The 23,729-nt window shown below is 44.1% G+C and overlaps 2 protein-coding genes across 5 annotated transcripts; both read right to left on the bottom strand.

Annotated features, from left to right (window-relative positions):
- Nucleotides 1-2,460: 2,460 nt before the first annotated feature.
- On the bottom strand, nt 2,461-13,671 carry brd3b (bromodomain containing 3b). 3 transcript variants are annotated; one of them, XM_068309981.1, is made up of 12 exons: nt 13,557-13,671; nt 10,515-10,820; nt 10,259-10,370; nt 9,994-10,131; nt 9,343-9,487; nt 7,912-8,081; nt 7,432-7,827; nt 6,978-7,106; nt 6,677-6,883; nt 6,205-6,437; nt 5,795-6,093; nt 2,461-5,601 (listed from the first exon to the last, which is right to left on the bottom strand). In XM_068309981.1, the coding sequence occupies exons 2-12, from the start codon at nt 10,604-10,606 to the stop codon at nt 5,483-5,485; spliced, it is 2,040 nt and encodes a 679-aa protein (XP_068166082.1). In that variant the 5' UTR covers nt 10,607-10,820; nt 13,557-13,671; the 3' UTR covers nt 2,461-5,482. The 3 variants fall into 3 exon arrangements, with proteins under 3 accessions (XP_068166082.1, XP_068166084.1, XP_068166083.1); XM_068309983.1 differs by having other exon boundaries at nt 6,701-6,883; XM_068309982.1 differs by having other exon boundaries at nt 13,517-13,629.
- A 1,532-nt stretch (nt 13,672-15,203) lies between these two features.
- On the bottom strand, nt 15,204-23,019 carry LOC137592425 (nucleus accumbens-associated protein 2-like). Of its 2 annotated transcripts, none has more exons than XM_068310587.1 (8): nt 22,916-23,019; nt 20,751-21,456; nt 19,746-19,963; nt 18,659-18,918; nt 17,564-17,740; nt 17,363-17,468; nt 16,414-16,511; nt 15,204-16,144 (listed from the first exon to the last, which is right to left on the bottom strand). In XM_068310587.1, the coding sequence occupies exons 2-8, from the start codon at nt 21,183-21,185 to the stop codon at nt 15,504-15,506; spliced, it is 1,935 nt and encodes a 644-aa protein (XP_068166688.1). In that variant the 5' UTR covers nt 21,186-21,456; nt 22,916-23,019; the 3' UTR covers nt 15,204-15,503. The 2 variants fall into 2 exon arrangements, with proteins under 2 accessions (XP_068166688.1, XP_068166689.1); XM_068310588.1 differs by having other exon boundaries at nt 15,204-16,062.
- Between the last annotated feature and the right edge of the window lie 710 nt (nt 23,020-23,729).

Here is a 23,729-nt window from a genome sequence, read left to right as displayed (position 1 = left end):
TCTCATTTCGGGATCGAATGTAAAAATCAATACAATATGTAATTTATCGTATGGACGCCGACGACGACATATGGATGCTGAAGTGACTCGATTGAAGAGCGTGAGTCTGAAATATTAACATGACATGTAGTTAACCCGGATTAGGAATCAGGTACAGATCGGCCTGAGATGTACTTATTCTATCTTTTTAATTTATTTTTATTTTATATACTGTAATAAACAAATACTGTAATAAACTGTAATTTAGCAACCTGTTGATCAATATCTCCATTAATCGATTGATTACAAGTGAGACCACACCAGACCAAATTCAACATTGCTCATTTATTTTGATGGAAACCAAAGCAAATGAGCTAATATGACATTCAGTTACTATAGTAACATGCTATTTAGATAAAATGGGACCAGTTATTATTGTAATTAATGCTAACAAACTCACCTGATGTTTACACATGACTAATGATGGTAGAATAACCTGGTCCAGAGTCACTGACACTGAGGTAAATGGAGGCAAATAATTATATTGTTCAACTTTATTAACCACCATCTGTTAGAATTAACATTTAGATTAATAATCAGTTGAATAATTTATACGACAATGAACAGCAGCATGTAGATGTAGTTGAATTGTATCAATACTTCCGTAGAGTGTCGTGTCAATAAGTTTTTGGTAGCGGTGTACAATCTGGACCAACTGGTTTAAACTCACAGTTCTAACCTGGATTATTTCCAGTAGGTTCTGCTCTGCTGAGATGAACCCGGACCTGAGCCGGTTTGGACCAGGCCAGGCCTGTCTGCTGGTTGATGTAACACTGACGGGGCCATCATGTCGGGAGGTGAACCAGCAGCTGTGACGGTTGCTCCTGGCCCTCCTGTTCTCTGTCGACCCCCCCTGGCAGAGAAGGCTCTGTCCGAGGCCTTTGTGCGGTTGCGGTACCGGGACACGTCTCTGCTGATATGGCAGCAGCAGCAGCAGGAGCTGCAGACAGCACCCCCTTCCACCTACTTGAATCGCAGCCAGTCAGCCTGGTACAGTAGCTTTGGGAACCAGGCCATACTGGTCCGGGACAAAAAGGGCCTTGAGGACACAGAGGGACAGTCCCGGATCTGCAGCGTCATGTAGACTGGAACCAGAAGACGGACTGGTTTGATTTAAACCTGGCCCTGTAATCCAGACTGAATGACTTCATTTTTTTAGTTTCAAACATGTTTGTAGGTCAGCAAGTTTTCTAAAATTAACCAAGACCAACTTAAGAACAGCTGGTGGATACCTTTGGTTCTAGGTGTCAATCGATATCTGAGATCCAGTTTAATGTTCATGAAATGTTCTGAAATATCAGAGGTAAACTTCAGGTTTTCAGTAACAACCAGAAATCCACCACAGAGCAGCAATTACAGCTAGTCCTCAAGATATGAACATCCGACTTACATTCATTGATACGAACAACTGTGCACCACCATGCCACATGAAGTGTGATGTCAGACTTCATGTGGTCTTTTGGTCTTTCCTGTTGGCAACATCTGCAGCATTTACTCTAGGTGTGTGTGAGCAGGAAACAAACCCACAACGTATGTTCATGGAGACGTTCACCAACATGGAGACTGAAGACAATTCAGGTTCAATTGAAAATTAGAGCAGACGACAGACTACCTGTCAGAAAACTCTGTCACCACCTGCTGTTAGTTCACATTAATTCATTATTGACAGGGTCGTCCTCCTGTAGGAACTAAATGATGTAGGAACCACTGTTGGTCAAGTTAGGTTACTGTCTGGAAAGCAAACATGCTTTTCTATTTGATGTTCAGTATGAGTTAACTGTAAATCTTACTGAAATAAAACATTCATCAAACATAAAGGGGCGTGTCAAACTTTTGATGACCAGGAAGTGACATTAGCGCATCATTCATGTCAGTGTGGTGGAATACCTCAATGGATTAAAGCTTGGTTTAGCTGCTACACCCCTAGGAGAAAATTCATCCAGCAGAGGTGGAGATTTTTAAAAGTTACATTACGGTACTACAGGATTTTGTTATTTTAATGTCCTGTTATTGTTTCTGATCAGTTTTAGGGAATAGAATTTTAGTATTTAAAGTAGTAATGACATTTAAATGACCTCAAATGGTGATTATAGATCGGAATTAAATAACGACTTTTGAACAATTCAGCTTAAAAACAGCCTCTGGGAAGCAGTTGTGTTTGTAGGTTGAGGACTACCTGTATAGAAAACTAAAGACCAGAATGTCCTGGTCTGATTAAAGCAGACCTCGGTTTCAAGTGCTATAGTTACATTTATGATGTAAATTTCCCTGACGGAACCTCCTTAAGGGATCAATTGGGTTGTAAACAAAAACGTTTACAACCCAATTCCAGACTTGAGCTGACAATAAAACTGATCGGGTGACTGATGGTACGTTTCAGGTTTAAGAGCCTGTCAGCATCATAAGACACCAAGCAGTTTGTCAGGAAACTGAGTCGTCGAGTTAGTTTATGCGTTTATTTATGAAAACAAAGGAACTCAGAAAATAAGGATCCCGTATCAGTAATTACATCAAATAATTCACTTGTTGGTTTTTTGTTGGTTCGTCCTCCTCGTGTCTACGGAGCCAATCTAACCCTCAGACGGCTACTATACAGCTACTATACAGTGCTCAAACATACGGAAGAAAGAACGTACGGCCGGAGTGCATGCAAATACATAAAATCACTTTTTTCCTTTTTCTTATTAAAATACAAAAATTAACTATTAGCATCGACCATCAACTAAAAACAAACAGAGGGTTACTGTGGCAACAAGCTGCCCAACTGTCTGTCTGTCACACCAAGAGGATGTTAATGATTAGTCTGGAAAATGTCCCACAAATAACTTCATTTGAGACAAAATCGAAATGGGTTTAAATCTTGTTAGTTTCCATGATGACTGATTAAAAATCCATTTCACCTGACAGAAAAAAAATGAAATAAAATTGTCACACTGTTTATAATTTACAAAAAATGAACAAAATAGATTTGTCTCATTAGTTCCGACTAATCATTTTTTCCCCCAGCAATCAGACGTTTTCTGTTTACACACACGGGAACATTTGACCTATCACAGCGGAGGCAGGGCTTAGGTGTCTCTGAATCCCCACATTCACACAGACAGACGGACAGACAGACAGGTGAGAAGTCACATCATTTTGTCTGATTGGATCTGAACCAGAAACAAGGTGAGGTTGGAAAACAAACGGACGACCCCATCCACACCGGTTGTTGTTTGACCTCGTCGAATTACGTTGGATGATTGGAAAAGTCGAGTCCTTTGGCATCACTGCCTCAAAATAACCGACTTTGTTGAACACAAGGTCCTCAGGTAAGAGGAATCAGTGTGACACCACAAGACCCTGAGGCCCAAACCAGGTCTCCACAACAACTGGTCCAACACGATGGACGTCAACTGCATCCCAAACGTAAGGAAGCTTCCCAGGAGGCTTAGAGGTCGAGTGAGAACTGACGTTAGTTAGCATTATCGTTAGCATCAAAAATAAGTTGTCATCTATCTTGGCTAACATCAACTTTTGTAGCAAACGTTAGCGACTGTAAGCTCCAAACGATAACATTAGTTGTCATCGTCATGTTAGCTAACGACATGCAGAGGTCAGGGGTCATGAGGGCAGCAGACTGCAGACACCAATCAGATGAGGATTACCAGGCTGTGACATCACTATAAACACAAAGTGGCAAAATTAAAATCTACTGCTTTTGCCTGGGTTATTAAAATCTTATCAATGAATGAACTGATGATTGATCAGAGCAGTCAAACTTTATTTAAAAAGAGATTAAAGCATGAAATAAAACTGAGCTAAAACAATTAGAACAAGTTAAGACCCGACACGTAAAACGGATGTCAAATCAGGACTCTTCCTTGCATTTGGTGCAGTTTGAATGAAGAATTGATTAGTTGAAGGGGGTTGGGCTGTTACAGTATAAGTGGCTTTTTTTCTTTTTGGGGTTGGGGGGGTCAGCGGTATAAAGACATTTTTATATAGAGAACCTTATAAGACACAAACAAGTTCAGCACACAACCTGAAAAATAAAAAACAGAAAAATAAAGTAAATGTAGTGTTAAAAAAAATAAAAGTTTGTCTTGCTCTCTGCTGATCAAGCCGGCGCTGGTTGAGGGGGGAGGTTTAACGGGGTGGCCCCGCCCTCACATGTTGACCCCGGGGACAGCCAGCAGGTTGTGAGTTTGAGTCTGCTCTCAGAGGGTTTCTGGATCCCGTCTAGAGCGCTGCAGCTGATCACTAATCACCAATATCGAACGGAAAACTGAAACTCAACGCAGAGAATACAGGGCGGTCGGCTGATACCGTTTAGCCCGGTCAAAATTCAATCCGAACTGAATGTTCGCGTTGAACAATGATTTGAAGACGTCATAGCGGACTCAGAATGAATTTCTGTTATTTCAAAACACGAAGGATTCCCGTTGGCTGCAGCTCGTTTAAACATGACTTAAAGGAAAGCTCAACTTATGGAGAACCAACCAGATTGTTTCTATAGCAACACGCCGAGGCCTGCTGCACCTCCAGATGACGGATAGAGAGGGGAGTTCGTCAGCTCATACGTTCATTCACAGCACTGCCACACAAACACTACAGGACTGACTTTGGCTAAACTGTCGGCTGACAAACGTCAACAGCTCTGCGTTCTCCACGTCTCTCTGTAGCAAGTTTCAAGTCTCCATCAGCCCATTTTTGATGCTCGCGTCTGGAAAGAAACTCTCATCACGAGTAGATATTTGGATCCAAACATCTCCAGCCTGAGGCTGAAAAGGCTTCGTCAACTCCTTATAGATCGCCTTAAAAAAAAAACAACAACTCTTCCCATATCTAGTTGATTATTTCTGAAACGCAGTAATCAGTGATCGCAGTAAAACCCACTGAGATCACCTCTTCCTCTCCATGATGGTGCTTCTGGAATGTTTGCAGAGGTCAGGGGTCACAGCCGGCCGGCCGAGAAGAACAATACAGCCTCCATGATAGCAACGCAGGAGCGTTCAAAATAGATCAATACGACCCCCCCCCCCCACACCTTACAGAGAGACAGGTAGACAGACAGGGAGCCTGTCTCTCTACCATGTATCCCTCCTTTCTTCTGCTCGTTGCTGTCAAGTTGTTGTTTTCTTCTTCTCTTCTGTTTTCATTCCTCCAGAAAAAAAGACGACACTAAGCTAAAAACATGTCAGCCTATTTACATACAGTCTCCACGTCTGGGCGTGTGTGTGTGTGTGTGTATATATGTGTGTGTGTCTGTGTGAGTGTGTCTGTGTTGTAAGAAGTTCAGAGTGTGTATCTCTGTCTTTCATTGTATGGTGGTTGTTCACGATGAAGGTTACACATATGCGCTCATCTGTATCTGATTGTGTGTGTGTGTGTGTGTGTGTGTGTTGCATGGATAAACCTCTGTGTGTGTTCAGTAACGTGTGTGTATGTGCGATGTGTGTGTTCAGTCTGTGTCAGAGGAGGAAGAGGTTCCTGTTGAGGAGCTGTCATCAGAGGAGGAAGAGGAGCTGCCACTCAAACGACTAGCACAGCCTCCTGAGGCCCCGCCTCCTGCTGCTTTCTCTGCAGATGGACAAAAAAAGGGAGGGGCATCACACCAAAGACCAATCAGAACTATTACCTCCAACCTGACACCCCAGTAAACATCCCTGCATCTGATGTATTTTATCATTGTTGGCCCAGACCCCGTAAAGCCATCACCATGACGACAAGATGCTTTACAGTTGGATCAAATACAGCTGTGAAGCACACTTACGCAGTAGCTTCCTCTGCTTCTTCTGCAGGCAAGACTTGACGTAGCGCTCCAGCTCTCTGAGCGTGGAGGGTTTGAGGGTCTCGAAGTCGATCTCGATCTCGTCGGGGTTCGAGTCCCTGAGCGACGGCTCTCTGGACTGGATGATGTGGACGACGCGGCCCAGCTTCTCGCCCGGCAGCCGGTTTATATCCAGGCTCAGTTGGCGCTTCTCGTCGTAAGACATGGGCAAGGAGGACTCTTCGCCATCGTCTCCGTTGGCTGACCCGGTGCCGGAGGCCTTGCTGCCTTTTTTAGGTTGTCTGAAAGCAGAGAGATCAGTCAGACGCTCATTCAGACCCGAACGCCTCCATCGTACCGAGTTTCCCCTCAGAGCTGCAGGACTCAAACTGTAAGGACCGGTCGAATCGAACCTTGTGGCCGTCACCGTGCTGTTGGCTTTCCTGGCAGGAGCTTTCTTCTGATTGGCTGGTTTCGGCTGCTGAGCAGCGGCCTTGGGCTTCTTTTCTTCTTCCAATTTTCCTTTATTCCCTTTGTCTTTATCCTTCTCTTTCTTCTTTTCCTTGTCTTTCTTCTCTTTCTTCTTCTTTGGCTTGCTGACCGGGGCCTGGGACAGGACGGCCAGCTGCTCGTGCACCGCCTTCAACTGGTAGAATATACTGATTATCAATACCTTCACTTCTGATCGACATTTGGGAACACCTTAAACTGGTGAAATATTTCTGCACATGGACATTCTAAAAATCACATCATTTTGCAGAATTAATATTTTTAAACAAAAAAACAAATCATTGAAATTCATTCATGAATTGAAAAACTGATCACTGAATTTCATTCAATCTACTAAGATATTTAAAAAAAGAAGAAAATGAGGATGTTCTTGACCTGTGATTGGTCGGCAGCACCAACCTGCTCCTGTAGCTCAGCCAGTCTCGTGGCTCGCTCCTCCTCTGAGTCGGAAGATTCGTCGGAGGAGGAGTTGTTACTGCTGTCAGAGGAGGCGGTGCTTTTACTGACCAGTGGTGTGGTGGATGGGACTGACGCCTCCAGGCCTTCATCTGGGATCTTGGCGAAACGCATCTCAAACACGTCCTAAGAAGAGAGAGAGAATACTGGCTTCAGCAAACAGCAAGGTCACGCTTCTGAGCGGCAGTGGGGGCTTCTCCAGGGCGCTTGTCGTTCGTACCTGCAGTTTGCGGGCCATCGCCACCACCTCATGATCTGGAGGGTTGTACTTATAACAGTTGGAGAACATTAATCTGACGTCGGTCGCAAAACTTTGAGGATCATTGTACTCTCCTTTATCCATCTTTTTCTGTTTGGGGCAAAGAGATTGAAAACGTAGCATCAATGCTAACTGTTACCATTTGACTAATAGGCTGGGATGTAGATTTCAATAATGTCAAAACATTTTAGGGAATCTAACTTCATTACATTTAATAATTTTCCAACATAAAATTCTACATCAGTTTTCAGAGAACAGATCAAAGCTGAATTCTTTCACCATAACTATATTTAAAGTAACCGTCTGTGGCTAAAGTAAAGCTTGTTCTTCTGGTGTGAATGCAGACCTTCATGCTATGTTGTGACAGTATGTGTTATAATATGTGTTATGCACACGATGATGTCATGTGTTTTACCCGAACGGTGCTGAGGTCCATGGGGTGTTTGATGATGTCATGGTAGTCGTGCAGCTCCAACGCCTCGGCGTCCACCGGCTTGTAGAAGGGCCAGGCGTAGGCGGCGTGTTTCTTTGACAGCATCTCCTTTAGGATGGCGTCGCAATGCTTCATCTGCTCACCCAGCTTCCCGGCCTTTCTTCCCCCGGCTCCACCCCCACCGGCTCCCACCTCGCCCGCCACCACCTCCTCACCGGTCTCTCTACGGGTTTTGGCGGGGCGAGCTGCGGCTTCGCGACGAGACGAGCCAAGTTTCGCGGGTTTGGTGTCCTGAGCGGACGGGGAGTCGGCGCGACCAGCAGAGATGGCCGACGTGGTGGGCGTGGTGGTGTCGGCTTTCCTCTTCACACCTTTCTTCTGTTGGAGACAGAAACGGGTGTGAGCAACAGCGACGGACAGGAACGTGAAGACACACTCGGAGAAAACACGCTCATCTGTTACCTTGACGACAGGCTGTGCAGACGGCATCATAGTTGCCGGGGGTTGCGGGGCCGAGACCGGGGGAGTTGTCTGGACAGGTGTGGGCGTGGTCGAGATGACAGGTGTCTGAGAGGGTGAGGGTGAGGGGTACGAGGGGGGAGATGAGGCGGAGGACTCCGCCTGCTGACTCACTGAAACACAGCAGAGACACAAATCTGTTAAAACATGAACGTTTGATTTAACTGATTCACTTCATCTCACCAGGAAGTCTTGACCTGGTAACGGCCAATCACACGCTTTAAAATACAAAACAATATGACAGCTGGGAAATAAAGTCCCTTGCGAAAGTATTGGCCCCCCAAGAACTTTTTGACATTTTACCACATTTCAGGCTTCAAACTTAAAGATAACGAACTGAAAATATTTTTCAAGAATCAACAACATCTAAGACACAATCGTGAAGTGGAACCGAATTTATTCAACATTTTATATTGTGTTTACAAATACACAACTGAAAAGTAGGACGTGCAAGTGTGAGACCAAATGACACACATGTGCACTCTGTCATTGTTAGATAGATAGATAGATAGATAGATAGATAGATAGATAGATAGATAGATAGATAGATAGATAGATAGATAGATAGATAGATAGATAGATAGATAGATAGATAGATAGATAGATAGATAGATAGATAGATAGATAGATAGATAGATAGATAGATAGATAGATACTTTATTAATCCCGGGTTAGGGTTAGGGTTAGGTAGTTAGTCATTTAGGTCAACATTGGATCATTCAGAAGTCATCAGAACTTCTGGAGTCGGTTAGCTGAACTGAGAGAACAGGGGGCCAATATTTTTGCACATCCTACTTTTTAGTTTTTTATTCATAAACACAATATAAAATGTTGAATAAATTTGGTTCCACTTCACGATTGTGTCTCAGGTGTTGTTGATTCTTGAAAAATATTTTCAGTTTGTTATCTTTAAGCTTGAAGCCTGAAATGTGGCAAAATGTCAAAATGTTCTTGGGGGGGGGGGTCAATACTTTCGCAAGGCACTGTACAGTATACCGTATGTTCACTTGTCACTGTGGACAGTCTGTGTACTGCAAGAGGGCACCTACAATAGTAGTAGTATGAGTACTGCAGTAGTATTAGGACTACAGTACTATTAGTACTGCAGTAGTATCAGTACTCATATCTGTGGTGGCAGCAGGATTAGTACTGCAGTAGTACTAGTATTCCTACCTGTGATGGCAGTAGTATCAGTACTATAGCTGTGTACTTGTGATGGCAGTAATATTAGTACTGCAGTAATATTCGTACTCCTACCTGTGGTGGCAGTAGTTTTAGTACTGTAGAAGTATTAGTACTACAGTTGTGTACCTGTGGTGGCAGTAGTACTAGTACTGAGAAGTATTCGTACTGCAGTAGAATCAGTACTCCTACCTGTGGTGGCAGCAGCCTGCTTGCTTTTGTTCTTTCCTTTGGGCGCTGGCGGCAGCAGTGCGACTTCCTCTTGAGGCATCTGAGCGACTTTCTGGAGGAAGATCTTCTCTAGAGCCTGAGCCATCAGAACGATGTCGTCTGTGGGCTGGAACGCAAACACCGATACTCACGAGATACTCACACCGATCACCGCAATACTCACTAGACAGTTCTGTGTGTACCTAGTACTTGGTGCATATTGTACATGTGGTTGTAGTACTATTTTTAGCGCGGCTCCAGTTTCCTGATGAGGGTTTTTTCACACTAGCGTTAACTTAATGAAGAAGACAAGATGACTTTGGGGAAGTTTTTTTTGCGTGTAACGTACAGATTCCATTCACTGTGAGTGAAGCATCTATAAATAATAGGGAAAACATTTCTGAGATTACGATTTTTCTGTTTTTTCCCCAAAGATTTTCACTCAGTTTCATTTTCTTTTGACAAACTGATAATACATTATTCTTGCTCGTTGCTTTAGTTCTGATGTACTGTTAGCATTAATGTTGGCATGGCAATGACAAACAATAACTGGTGTTTATATATAATTTCAACATCAGACACTGAACCACAATCATACTGTGTGTTTTTGCACCCTGTTGTGTGTATTCGTACCTTGTTGTAGATGTAACAGTTGGTGAACATGGTGTTGAAGTCCTGCATGGCTTCACTGGCACTCCAGTAATAATTGTTCTCCAGTCGTTTCTTGATGGTCCCCATGTCCATTGGGTTTTTGATCACTTTGTGGTAGTCCTGGAAACACAGACATCCTTGTATTAGCTTAGCATCAACACTCTGTCTAAAGGCAACAAGACCATTGTTCCACAGCTCTAAACGTAAACGCACCATTCCCCGTACGTCTGTCCCTGCAGAGACTTACCGCCAGACAGAGTTTGATGGCGTCTACTGGTTGGTAGAACGGCCACGCGAACTGATGCTTCCACAGAGTCTTCACCACCACATTCTGCATGTACTGCAGCTGGTTCGTCTTCCTGATGAACACAAACAAACAAAACCATCACAGGGGAAGTGAAACATCAACCGAATGGCCGACATCCAGCAGCTCCTCCCCTTCAAAGGAGACAGGTGACCGCAAAACTGATGGATGGGGTCAGGTGAGCTGAGGCGGGTCTTACCTGCCAGGTTTGGTTGGATTGGTGACCTCAGGTGGTGGTGGATTAGTGACGGGAGGGGGGCTGGGGGGCACAGCCTCAGGGGCGTCCGACATGGTGGACGACGCTGACACAGCAATGCACCGTGGGACGGCAGTGTCCGACTTGAAGGTGAAAAAAATTCCCTCTGCAGTCTGAGGGCAAGTGTGTGTGTGTGCGTGCGTGTGGGGGCACACAGGTGTGTGTGTTGACGTGTTCAGTTCACGTGTAGTTGTCGTTGATTCTTCAGCTCGATGTTTCCCCCGAGCAGACAAAGTCCCATCGCACAACCTGAGGGGAGAGCAAACATGGCGTTAGCATCGCTGGCTTTCTCTGCTACGAGAGCTTTAACCCATCAGTGTGGTTTTATTTCTTACAGTGAAATCCTGTTTTTAAATACTTTAAACTTCTTGGAAATAAAAAAAAAAATCCTCACTTTATGTTTACGTGAACTTGTCATGAAGGTTTGGAGGTTTTGTTTGTCTCTCTATAATTAGAGTATAGATTTTCAAGTAACTTTGGCAGAGGTTGGAACGGAAAAAAGATAATTAGATTTTTCGGCAGATCCCAGCCTGGAAGGACAGGTGGAATATCCTCCACCTGTTCTTCTACTTTTCAGTAAGCTAATGGTAGGTTTTCTTTTTAATTATAGACAGAAAATGATGACAATCATCCCTTAGAGTCCAAACTGATTTCCTCCATTTGGCAAATAAAAACAGATAAATATTCCTTGTCTGTGCTGCACCACAGAATCTTGTATTAACCTTATAAAGGTGGGATGTAATTTATATGTGTAACACAGAACAGGAGATACAAAAAAGCAGCTAGTATTTGTGAGAAGCTAGCAAAGAAGAAAACAATGTTTGCAGATTGTGGCTACGGCGTCAGGTCCAGAAGCCCCTAATCCTCCAATCAGAGAACCAGATCAACCTCCGCTTGCAAAGTGCTGCCAGAAGCTGATCTAAAATGCCACACGACACACCTCTTTAGCTTGAAGAAAATTAATGAGTGAAACATTTGTGTCTCTGGTGCAGGAAACGAATGTTGAATGTAAGCAAATTGACAAAACTGAAAATAAGCTCTGTTCAAACGTGACCAAAAAAAAATCTAAAAACAAGCAGATTGAAAAGAGAAACTATGAAAAGTACACCATTAAGGTTCCCTGTGTGACACCTCATTGACCAGATGTGGACAGACCACACCCTGTCACATATGGACACGGACACGGGTAACCCTATATACCCCTCAATTAACTTAAATAAATGTGAACCTTTTCAGACTTTCTGTACGAGGCATTAAAGACCTAATGTGAGACAAATCCTTTTCCCAGAATTTCAAGTTCAGCCTGTTCGCAATAAAATACAAACAATAAAAGCTCAGATAAAATAAAAGGCACCAATTCATAATGTCTGCACAAAGTTTGTGTCTGATTTTTGCTTCGGGCATTGAAATGTGACGAACAGGACCTGCTTCCAGACAGATTATAATAGTTTAGTAGTTGCTTCCACAGCAAACAAAATAGCACAGCCAGGGTTTCTCCTGGATTTCTGAATGAGATGTTCCACCAGAGTTTGACTTTAAATGTTTAAGACCTGATGGAACTAATCAGATAGCATACTATCAATGAATAAAGATACTACAATATCAATAACTGTTTACAATTGTTCATTCTACGGTCATACACATTCAACTAATTAAAGTAAACGTATTTTTCTTAATTACTTTTACAAGTGTTGACAATCTGGAAGAGATGATTTACCAATTAACAGATTCAGAACAATTCTAGTTCCAGATTCCAAAATTTGATGATTTTTTTTTTTAAATTCTCGCTGGAAATTAACAATCTTGGGTTTGGACAATTTTATAACCTCCTAATATTTTATAGATTGAACATCAACAATAAAAACAATCAACAAATTTGACAGTGAAAACCACACCATCAGCCTACAATCCAACATACGTAACGTAACTCCTATAATTAAGATGAGGAGCTGAAACTCTATATTTGCAAGTTAAAATAAAAAAAACTGCCAAAAATAGTTTATATCGATCAGTCTCAGTCCACACTCTCAATCGATAGGATGTTAAAATGATTGAATGTGCACAAGCTGTTAGAAATTATGATTCGGGTTTGTAATAAGACTGTGACTGTTTTATGAACGATCGACAGGTTAAATCACATCTTTACTCTCTACAGGTACGAATCCAACAAACGCAACACGTCTCAGAGTCACTAAAAAACTTCACAGACACCTGTCCAGTTCCACAAGCTCCCAGAACCCTCACCAGCATGCAAAAGTGGACGATTTCTGTTCTACGTGTAGTCCGGTGCTAAAAACACCGACCCTGTCGCTCAGAAAACACACGAAAACCTTCCCCAACAATCCGGATCGCGGATCAACAGATGTTAGCCGCTGCTCGCTCTGCGTGCTCCTGCGGTTCAGCGGCTAACGAGCGAGCTAACTGCTACCAGACACCGCTGCGACCCGACAAACACAAATATCACCGACAGCAATATCATCCACAATCGCACACAATGACCCGGCAATTTACCGCTACGTTACAGCTAAAATCAAGCGCTAACTCACCTGGCTGCTCAGGTGTGGGAGGTTTTGCAGGCTATTGAAAAATCTCATTTATCTTGCTTTTAAAAGATGGCGGGCAAGCCAAGGCAAAATATTAGCTAGCTAACCGAGCTAGGCTACCTAGCGAACACGTAGAATGGTATTAATACTATTTAAAGCAGGTTTTGTTCCGGCGCCTGACAGTTAGGGGGTGTTTCCACATCTGTTCTCTTACGAGATGAACAGCTACCGGAAAATTCCGGTTAGGAAGCCTTCTCTCGCAGATGTTACCGCTCGGTGTTTGGCTAGCTAATAATGATTAGCCTGTTAGCTGAGCTTTGTCTGAAGGCGCCGAGCGGCCAGCCAGGCTCCGACCCCACCGACACATTCTGCACACTCCGGGGAGACCCACGGCCAGTTTACCCGCTAATCCCAGCGCTATCAGTTAGAGGGACGTGTTTACTTTGTGTTTCTGTCCTCCGGTGCGTCCAGCGGCGGCCTCCGGTCAGTTTTCAGCAAGATTTTTATTTAGCGAAGTAGCATAATAGATGAGTTATCAGCTGTCTACCGAATGCGCATGCGCAATAGTTAGGGCCATCATAGATGATCTGATTGGCTGGAAGGGTGGCTGGGCCGCTATCGTTGCTTGTCAGTTCTCTGCGCAGATATGATTTGATGTTGAGGTTTGTGGAGAGTTGTGATTGGTTTGTATGTGAGTTAGAATGCAGTGATTGGCTGACGAGTCGAACAGACTGATTTGATTGGGTTTTTGAGGTTGACACGTTCAGATTTCTGTACAGTATTTTGATAAACGATTGAGAAATGAAATACAATCAGCCATAAGAATGACTTCAATTAAAAGCTAAATAGACATTGATAAATAGACATAATTTGTAGGTTCGTTAATATAAAACGTTATCAAAGTAATTGAGTCATTATATAGAAGAAAAAGAAACAACCTTTAAGGGCCCCTTGGGTATTCATTCACATTTATATGTAAATGCATTTCTGTTGCTCAATTTGTTCAAGGATTGAAATAAAATTCTTATATCGCTTTAAAAAACAATGAAAGCTCAAGCAACTTAAAAAAAATCTAAATTTGAGCAAGAAATTGACCAATTATCAAGTAGAGAGTTAGACAGACAGACGGATAGACAGACAGATAGACAGACAGACGACAGATAGATAGATAGATAGATAGATAGATAGATAGATAGATAGATAGATAGATAGATAGATAGATAGATAGATAGATAGATAGATAGATAGATAGATAGATAGATAGATAGATAGATAGATAGATAGATAGATAGATAGATAGATAGATAGATAGATAGATAGATAGATAGATAGATAGATGTGTGGCAGAGCACAGAATATTAATGAACATCAGATCCCCAGAATTGATGTGCAACTAATGTGCATTGTGGGTAAATTTTACACAGGTTTGAGACGCCCTGAGGGCTCTTTCTGTTGGTGGATCAATCAAATTAATATCATCACTTTGTTCCCCATTAATGGCGGATTAATTTATCACCTGCATCCCATCAGCTATCTTAATGATCAATTTTCTGATGGATCTGCTGACTGCGATCGATGTGCAGCAGCCCTCCTGTTCCTCCTCCTCCTCAGTTAAATATGGCTGACTTTGGTCTCATGCATTCAGATGGAGCTGTTGATGGTTCACAAGGGTAGGGAACGATGGAGGTAGAAGATCTCAGTGAGATCAGTGGTGCTGGTTGAAAATCAAAGTTCCAGGTGAGACCCACCTGCTTTAAATGGTAATGAGGGATTAACTCTGATTGGTTGGATTCAGATGAATGCCTAACAGACTAAATACAGCACATCAAATGAAAGCACCACACCTCCGTGGACGATGACACACTGCTGTGTTTGAATTCTCCTCCTCCTCGTCCTTCCTCTCATCAGATCATACGTGACTCACAGCAACTAAAAAGGACGGCAAGATTTGAGCTGGACGTGAACGTCCTCCGAGAACCTCCTGCAGGAATTGTGTGTGGGGGGGGGTTCTCTCTGGAAATGTACATTTGTTTTTGCTCATTTTTCATTTTATTTGAAGTTCACTTCAAACAGAAGACAGTCGGGTTATCAAGAAGCTTTATTGTCATCATCATCATCATCATCATCATCATCATCATCATCATCATCATCATCATCATCATCAGTCCTGTTGCTATAGGCCTGTGTGCCGGACTGCAGGAGGCTGTTAACATGCAGCAGAGACAAGTAGACAAACACACAGACAGACAGGTAGACAGACAGACAGACAGGTAGGTAGACAGACTGGGGGTAGAGAGGTAGACAGGTGGACAGGTTGTGAGGTAGGGGGATAGACAGACAGGTAGCTATTGTGTTATTTACATACAGGTAGGCTGATGCGATAATAAGCTTATTGGCTGTCTTCCAGAGGCTCCGCCCCTGGCTCATCTGTGTCGGTCATGTGAGGAGGTGCGGGCTCGGCGGGCTGGGGAGAAGGGTGTGAGGAGGACGAGGAAGAGGAGGTAGAGGACAGGGAAAGGGAGTGGTCCGGGGGTGGTTCAGTCTGTAGCCTGCCTCCTCCGTCCGCTTCACCTTCCATGGGCTCCTCCTCTCCCTGCACCTTGTTGCCTCCCCCTCGTCCTCCTCCTCCTCCCCCGTGAGATCCAGCAAACTGCAGGTGAGGCAAGAGGGTGGTCTCCTTCTCCTTCTCTCTCTCCCCCGCCACCTCACGCTCACGACGCTCTGTGCACAGTGGCGCCTCCACGCTGAGGTAGGATGCACTGATCTGCCGCAGGTCCAACTCGAAGGGGCTGCTGCTGGGCTGCACCGCCGCGTCTCCTCCCTGACCTCCTCCTCCTCCTCCTCCTCCTGGTCCTCCTCCACCCCTCTTACCCTTGCGGGGGTGGGAGGAGGCAGGGAGGCTGTCAGGGAGGAGAGACTGGATCTTGGGGAGCCAGCGTTTACGAACCCTGCGGGCGTTGGTGCACATGTCAGCTGCGATGACGTTCATTTCGCTCTCCTTAAAGTTGGGAGCAAAGTTCTGACAATAGACTGAGGAAGAGGAGTAGGAAGAGAAAGGAGGAGCGGGAGGAGAGAGGAGGAGGAGGATGGGCAGGGTGAAGAAGGTTAAAGAGGATAAACAAGTGTCAGGTTAGAAAGGGAAGAAGAAGAAGAGGGAAGAAAAAGAGTATGAGCAAAAGGAGGAAGAGGAGAGATGATGTAGAGGAGGAGGAAGACGAAGAGTAAAATGTTTCTCTATTTCCAAATTACTACAAAAAGGCATAAAGACATAAAGGCATGAGTCACACTGTGTGTCTTACGTTTGACGGTGTTTAACACTCGGTTGTCCAGGGGCTTCCGGCTCGGATCATTGGTGGATGAGCGGATTCCTGTCCCACAGCTATTGGCCAGAGTGTTTCTATGGAAACCATAACAACCCAATCAGCATCTATACAGTCTTTAGGTTACCCCTTCTCTGGGACAATGAGGCAGTGCAGCAGCTGGATGTGGAAGCTGTTTGCCCAGCGTCAGAATGTTCCAGAGTATTTTTTTTTTGTGTGATCGTTTTGATGATGTCACTCCGTCTGCAGGTGTCAGTTTGAGTTTAGTGTAACACTATGCTGCTGAATATTCTGCTCACACCTGGTGTTAACATCCCTCCTTGACTGTCCTCAGAGGTCACACCTGGACAGCTCTGAGGACAGGTGTGATCACATCCCATCACTCAGACGTCATTCAGAGTGTCTTATGCACACATATCCTGAAGAAGTCACATAAACAGGAAGAAGGGATTACACTGTGGACAACCTCATACCTGCCCAGGTAAGCAGTAGAGGTTAGTTTCTACTGCTGTCAACATTTGCCTGTTGCATCTTGGAACTTCTCTTGTACATGAATATTTTGTCAAGTTTCTAGGTCAGTTGTGTATGCAAAACATTTGCAAGTAGCTAACTTAAAGTGCAGTTAATAACCAGTTAACTATGAAACTAATAATATAGAATCTGTAGAGTAAAATATAGATATCTTACTGCCAGAGGAACTCTCAACCAATCTTTATTGATAATCTGGTCCACAGACACCATTTTGTGAGAATGATAAGGATCAGCTTTTGGTGGATTTGCTCATACAGTCAAATTTGAAGAACAGATTTTGTAAAGTCGCATCATGTATGCTCAGCTTTAGGTTTGTTAATTTGATTAAAGCCAAGTTTACCAAACAAGACTGACTCAAAGAGATGGAAACAGTGTTTAAAAAGGTTTAGTAGCTCACCGGTCAAAGAAGGTAGCCAACAGTCTCCTGAGCAGCACCTTGTGTTTTACTCCGGCACACAGGTGACAGTTCATCAGCTGACCTCGTGTCATGAACACACCTGAACCTGAATACACCAACACACCACAATATGGATGACAGGAAATGTATCAATATGTGCATCATGCTCAGAAACCACCACAGTTGGACAGGTGTTCCTACCTGCCACCAGCTCAACCTTCTCTCCAGGGTCTCCTTCAGTGTATAGTGATGGATGGCAGCGGTAGCCGATCTGACTAATCAGACTGGCAGGAAGTGCCATGTTGTCTCGACCAACCAACACGCAGGGCCGACGTTCATTAGCCAATGGAAGGGAAAGCAAATCAATCTTCTCTTGGACTGGAAAAAACCAGACAGACAGGACAATTTGGACAACTCTGAGGTTCTTAACATGGATTCTTGAATACCAGACCTTGAGTTCAAGTCAAGTCTCAAGTAGCAGGAAACTGCAATGACTCGTTAGCTTGCTGGTCTAGAATTAACTCAGTGGTGGTCTGGCTTGCCTGGGACAGCAGCACCTGATGGCTGCGCTGATCTTGCCTTTCAGCTAGCCCGTTAATTTGCTTTTCCATTTATTGCTCTCAATATTCTGTGTGTGTCAGTCCCTAACCTACAATCTATTTATTCCATTCGGCTAGTTGTATATTTACTTCAGCTAATGTGGTAAACTATGCTTAGTTAAACCAAACTGTGTTATTTTTGCCAACATATGATGGGATGGTACATATTAATGTGAGACAGGATTGGACAGGCTAGCTAGCTAATCTAAACTAAACTAAGGTTTGATTAACCAGCCAAGTTGGCCAAATGGAATATGGACCCGGTTTACATTGAAACGGTTCTGGTATGTTTTTTCTTCAACTTTAAAAAAAATTCCATGTTAATACCACAGTATTGCAAAAAATGACTCTTCTGCACACAAATAGGAAAAATACAACTTAAACTGCTGCGGAAAGTAAACTACACACCTATCCACAAATGCTTTCTGCCTCAGGATTGGTAAACGGCAGTTTAACGCATGAATCTGGTGCTAAAAGTTTGTTGTAAGCACTCTTAAAAAGCTATTGTCCAAATGTGGTTGCCATAACGGATACTCTTCTTCCAATACCCTCTAACTCCTATCTCCTGCTAACCCTAAATATAACCTTTGACCTCACACCAATCCCCTGTATATCCTCCCTCACTGCATCCATAAACCTATTCAATGGTCTTCCAGGGAAAATCAACACATTCAATTGACTCCACCATGGAACTTACTGTAGGCATTTCCAGGATGTCCATAGATGTGTTGGTAGAGTCCAGGGTGGACTGTGGATCCATAGTAATCCTCATCCAGCTCCTCCTCAGTGGGAGGGTGAGAAGGAGGGGAGTCCGTGAGAAGGCTGGAGCCTCCCGGACTGGAACGCCCTCCGCCTGCCAGCAGGTAGGACTGCAGTCCTGGAACCAAACTGCCACCTGGACCCAGGTAACACAGGGTACTGCTCCTCGAAGACTGGAGTTCCCCAACAATTTCCACTCTGGGTACAGAATGAGGGCACGTCAGACCAGGAAGAGGCACAGATCAACCAGTAGGCTGAATGCTTGTTTAAAAGATTTATTGCACTAAAAGTTAGTGGTTTCATACAAAAGTATGTAAACTCTCAGATTCTATCCACAAATGGATGATTGCAGATGCTTCCAGCAACACATTTTCACACATTTGTCAATTTTTATGCTTGTTATGGTCAATCTATGTGGTGTCAGTAGGACTCTGAGAGTCTCTGGCTATAGTTTGGCAGTGTGTCCATCACAGTTGGCACAGTCTGCCCTTTTTGGTAGCTGTTTGGATGATTAAGCATGTTTAACTGATTCAACCAGCAATAACTTGGTTTTAGACAAGGATGACAACAACAGTCTGCAGGGTCAACATCAGTTCTCTTGTGTCCAACATTTGGCCACTGGTCAATGTCGGTTCATCGAGGAGCAACAATGACTCTAGTTTTGCAGTGTTTCCTGTTGACACTACAATAATTGGTAATCGTTATTGGCTTTGTTGGCTGACGACAAGGACTGGGATTAGGGTATGGCCCTTTGGTGACTTTCTGGACCACTGGAACTCACCAGAAAGAACTTTCTCATATCTAATTATCTCATTTAGATTGGAAAGATGTCAGGATGTCCCAAAAGACTCTGAAAAGTGCTGAATAGATGGTTATCTGGAATACTGTTTAGTCTTCTAACAACTGGATCAGACTCCAGATCAGAAGAAATGAATTTAAGGCAGATTCAGATCAAGGTGTAGACCCGTAGATCTAAAATAACCCTAATGCTCACACACTTAAAATAAATTCCAATTTGTAATCACCTGGTCTCCTCTGCAACTCCTCCCCCTCCTGCTCCTCCTCCATTGTTCTCCTCAGCAGGAGTGTCAGCTCGCTCCTGCTTGATCCTACTGACAGCCAGCAGGAGCTCTTCTGGGGTCATGGATGGCTGGTCCGGGTGGTCCTCCTGTAGCTGGGGGGCGATGTGCTGCTGTTGGACAGTCTGAGTCTCAAAGGTTCCAAGTTCCTCTGCTGAGTTTGTCTATGAAAGAAAACAAATACAATATGTTCTTATTAAAAATTTCAAATGAGATACTAACATACTTAAAATGACTGAATTCACTCCCAAAACAAACCATTTGAGACAGGTAGAGACCACCCCGGTCATTACCAGTCTCTACCAGATGGAGTCCAATAAGTATTAAAGTCTGGTTGAGACAATTATCTTCTTCTTTTCCTTTCGGCTTGTCCTGTTAGGGGTTGCCATAGTGCGTCATCTTTTTCCACACAGTAGCTGAATTTCCATCAATGATCTATTGGTTAACAGTGGCAGACGTTGTTAATCAAGGCCATGTCCAATCAGGTATTGAATTCCTTGGATAAGCGCTCATATTTTTTTTGCCAAATTTAACACCAAATGCCCTTCTTATCAGAACCCTCTACATTTATCCGGGCTTGGTACCGGCCTATAGTTGACACTGGCTTGTGCACCCATAGGGCTGCACTGGGTGAAAAAATTATAGACCATTCAATTTTGTTTGAGGACTAGGGCCAGGCAGAGTCCAGTAGAGGAAAGCTGAGACAGATCAGGATCAGTTAACTTTAGTAAAGGCTAAACTTAACTTATCCTGTTAAGTGACCAGTAAAATGTAGTGGAGATCAGCAGAGACCAGTACCATTTGGTATGGGCTAGTACAGTGTGGTTCAGACCAGTCGCGTCAAGTCAGAATCAGCAAAGACCTACAGAGCACAGTAAATCTGAGAGACTAGCAGAATCTGAACAAGACTAGATAACTTAGTAAACAGCTTTGTGGACATGGGCAACCCACCTGTGAGTCGCAGCAGAGAGGTGATGAGGAGGAGGACGCCTTCATCATCATCAGCTCCATCCCTCGCTCCACGATGTTCTGGATCTGCAGGTAGCCAGCGGTGTACATGAGCACCAACTGCTCACTGGCGGCCATGCTGAGGCGTCCCGTGTAGCAGAAAGACAGAATTTGTTGAAAACATGTGGGCGTCACCGAGGATGGCAGCTCGAAAACTGAGGAGGGGCAAGAGGATGAAGAGGAGTCGGCCATGGTGCTGAACAGATCTCTAAAGTACAGCGAGGAGGCAGCAAGGACGGCCCGGTGGGCCTTGAAGGCCTGACCCTGCACCAGGATTGAGACGTCGCAGTAGTGACCTAGCAGCCGCTGCTCATTCAGGCTGCCCAGCACACTGCTGCCGAAGTCAGGGATCTCCACCTGGAGCACCCCCTCTGACATGGTGGAAGGTGTCGGTCCAGACCAGGACAAGATGGGGGACAGGTACGAAGTTAAGAGAGTTTAGGTATCAGGGATCCTGCAGGTATCTCCTCCAATGTGTTTTAGATCCATATTGATTTGGAGTAAGTTGGAAGGTTAGGGCTGGAATGGAGAAGGGTAAGGGTTTGGGGGAGCAGGAGGTGTTCAGGAGAAGACTGTTGATTCAGAGAGGGATAGATGGTAGGAGACTGTTGATCATCAGGATGGAGGTCAGACCAGGACAAGGAGGCACCTACAACATGGGGAGGAGAGAAGGAGGAAGATAAGAGGGAGGGGAGAGGAGGAGAGAGAGAGGAAGAAGATGAAACGGGAGGGAGAAAGAGGAGGAGAGGGAGGGGAGAGGAGAGGACGACAGTGAGAGGAAAGGAGGGAGACAAGGGAGGAGGGGTGGTTCATAGATGACATTTTCACACGTTCTCCTGCAGAACAAACTGAGTAAACAGTTTCTCAGCTTCTGTTTGTTCCACATTTCAGATTAAACATCAGAGATTATAACTATTTATTAGACTTTCTTCATGTTATAACAATTAGACCTCACATGTTATCACTGGTACATCATTTGAATTACTTCCGTGCTTCTTAAAGAAAAGGACTTCCTGTTTCTACAGCATACTTAAACCCATCCTCTGTTTCGGGGATTATAAACTCCCACATGCGTCACAGACTTGCAACAAACTGACACCTTGTGACACCTTTATTGATTTCAAACAGAATGTTGGGGAGGAATAAAGGCAGATCAGGCCGTCTAAATGGGGACGGATTCTATCATCACTATGCAGATGACACCATCTTATACCTCCCAATAAACCCAACTGTTTCTCTTGCAGTCAGAGAGTTTGTTCTAAAGGAACAACATGTCCGAATTCAACAAGACTGTAAAATTGTGATCAATATTAATGAAAAATATATAACACAGATTATTATTGATTATTGTAGAAGTTGTTCATAATGTTTGGATGATTATAACAACAATTTTTATGAATAGTTCTTTGATTATTGCAGTCAGCATGTCTGACAGAATCAGCTGTATTTTCATTCAGTGCATCTCTAAAGTATAATTAGATGAGTTTATAATACTGACAGGCAATCAAACAGATGTGATTATAAATAAATAAATTCTTCTACGACATAATAGGATCTCTTGTACCCAATCATCTATGAGGATGACATCATAGACTTCAAAACTTTGTCGCGTTGTTTGAACCGGAATGGTCTGGTTTCAAGTTACATTTCAATACTAGAACAGACAGACACCAGAACCACCACCATCATCATCATCATCATCATCATCATCATCATCATCATCATCATCATCAGACATCTGTGATGCTCTTCAGTCAAACTGGCCCGACCAGACTTCAGGTACAGTAGAGACAAGCAGACACCATTCCATCACGGGACAGTCCGGTCTAGGACAGTCTATGGGTCCACTAGAGCCCAGTCTAACAAAATCTGGTCCAGAGAAGACAACAGAGTCCACTAGAGTCCAGTTCAGCAGAGTCCAGTCCACCAGAGACCAGCAAAGAACAGTACAGTCCAGGTGAGTTCAGTTTAATATTGTTGTTGTTTACAGTACAGCTGCAGCAGACAGACAGACGAGAGACAGACAGACAGAAGAGACACAGAAAGACAGACAGAAGACAGACAGAAGACAGACAGCCAGACAGACAGGAAGACAGACTGCTCCTTACCTCCTATGTGTCCCTCTTTCTCCTCTCTTCTCCAGCAGCAGGAGGACGGCTGAGTGCCTAGGAGAGGTTCTCTTCTTCTTCTCCTCTGCTCAGTCAACGCATCGTCTGGCGTGTCACATGAGGGGGGAGTAGGGGGGAGGCAGAGACACAGCAGACAGCCGAGGAGGAGGAGGGAGGAAGAGGAGGAGTCATCTGAGGACAGCGAGGGAGCTAATGCGGCTAACTGCCCTGCAGAGGATGAGAGAGGCAGAGAGAGAGGGAGGGAGAGAGGACGAGCGAGCTTTACACTGTTCATCTGCTGTATGGAGGAACACACATCAAGGTTGAATATTAAACACACACCCTGAGATGAAGACGTCTGTCTGTGTGTGTGTGTGTGTGTGTGTGTGTGTGTGTGTGTGTGTGCTGCATTGCAGTGCTGAGGCTGAGTTGGCATGCCGAGTACATAGCGTGCATACTGCGACTGTGTGCCAAGCTGACACACACACACACACACACCCACACCCAAACACACACAGCTTATTTTTGCTGCGTCAGCTCCGTTGTCACATAAAGTTGACGATTGTTTCTGGCGGGCGAGACAGGCTGTCTGTAACTTCTTCCCTTATAAAGTTTGAGCCTCCCACCCCACCCCACCCCACGATCAGGTCAAAGGTCAACCTGTCACATTTAGCAGCACTGGTATAAAGAACTGGTTTGGATCTGGATCGGTGTCGCTCGTCTCCTAAACAGTCGCCTGCAGTAAACATGGAGTCAGAAAAAGCTGCAGCAACGTCATTTATTCCTATTATTCACATCTCATTAACATATTCAT

Source organism: Antennarius striatus, chromosome 3 (genome assembly GCF_040054535.1).
Source record: "Antennarius striatus isolate MH-2024 chromosome 3, ASM4005453v1, whole genome shotgun sequence".
Taxonomy (NCBI): domain Eukaryota; kingdom Metazoa; phylum Chordata; class Actinopteri; order Lophiiformes; family Antennariidae; genus Antennarius; species Antennarius striatus.
Note: the sequence above shows the minus strand (reverse complement) of the source record. Positions and strands in the feature narration are given on the sequence as shown.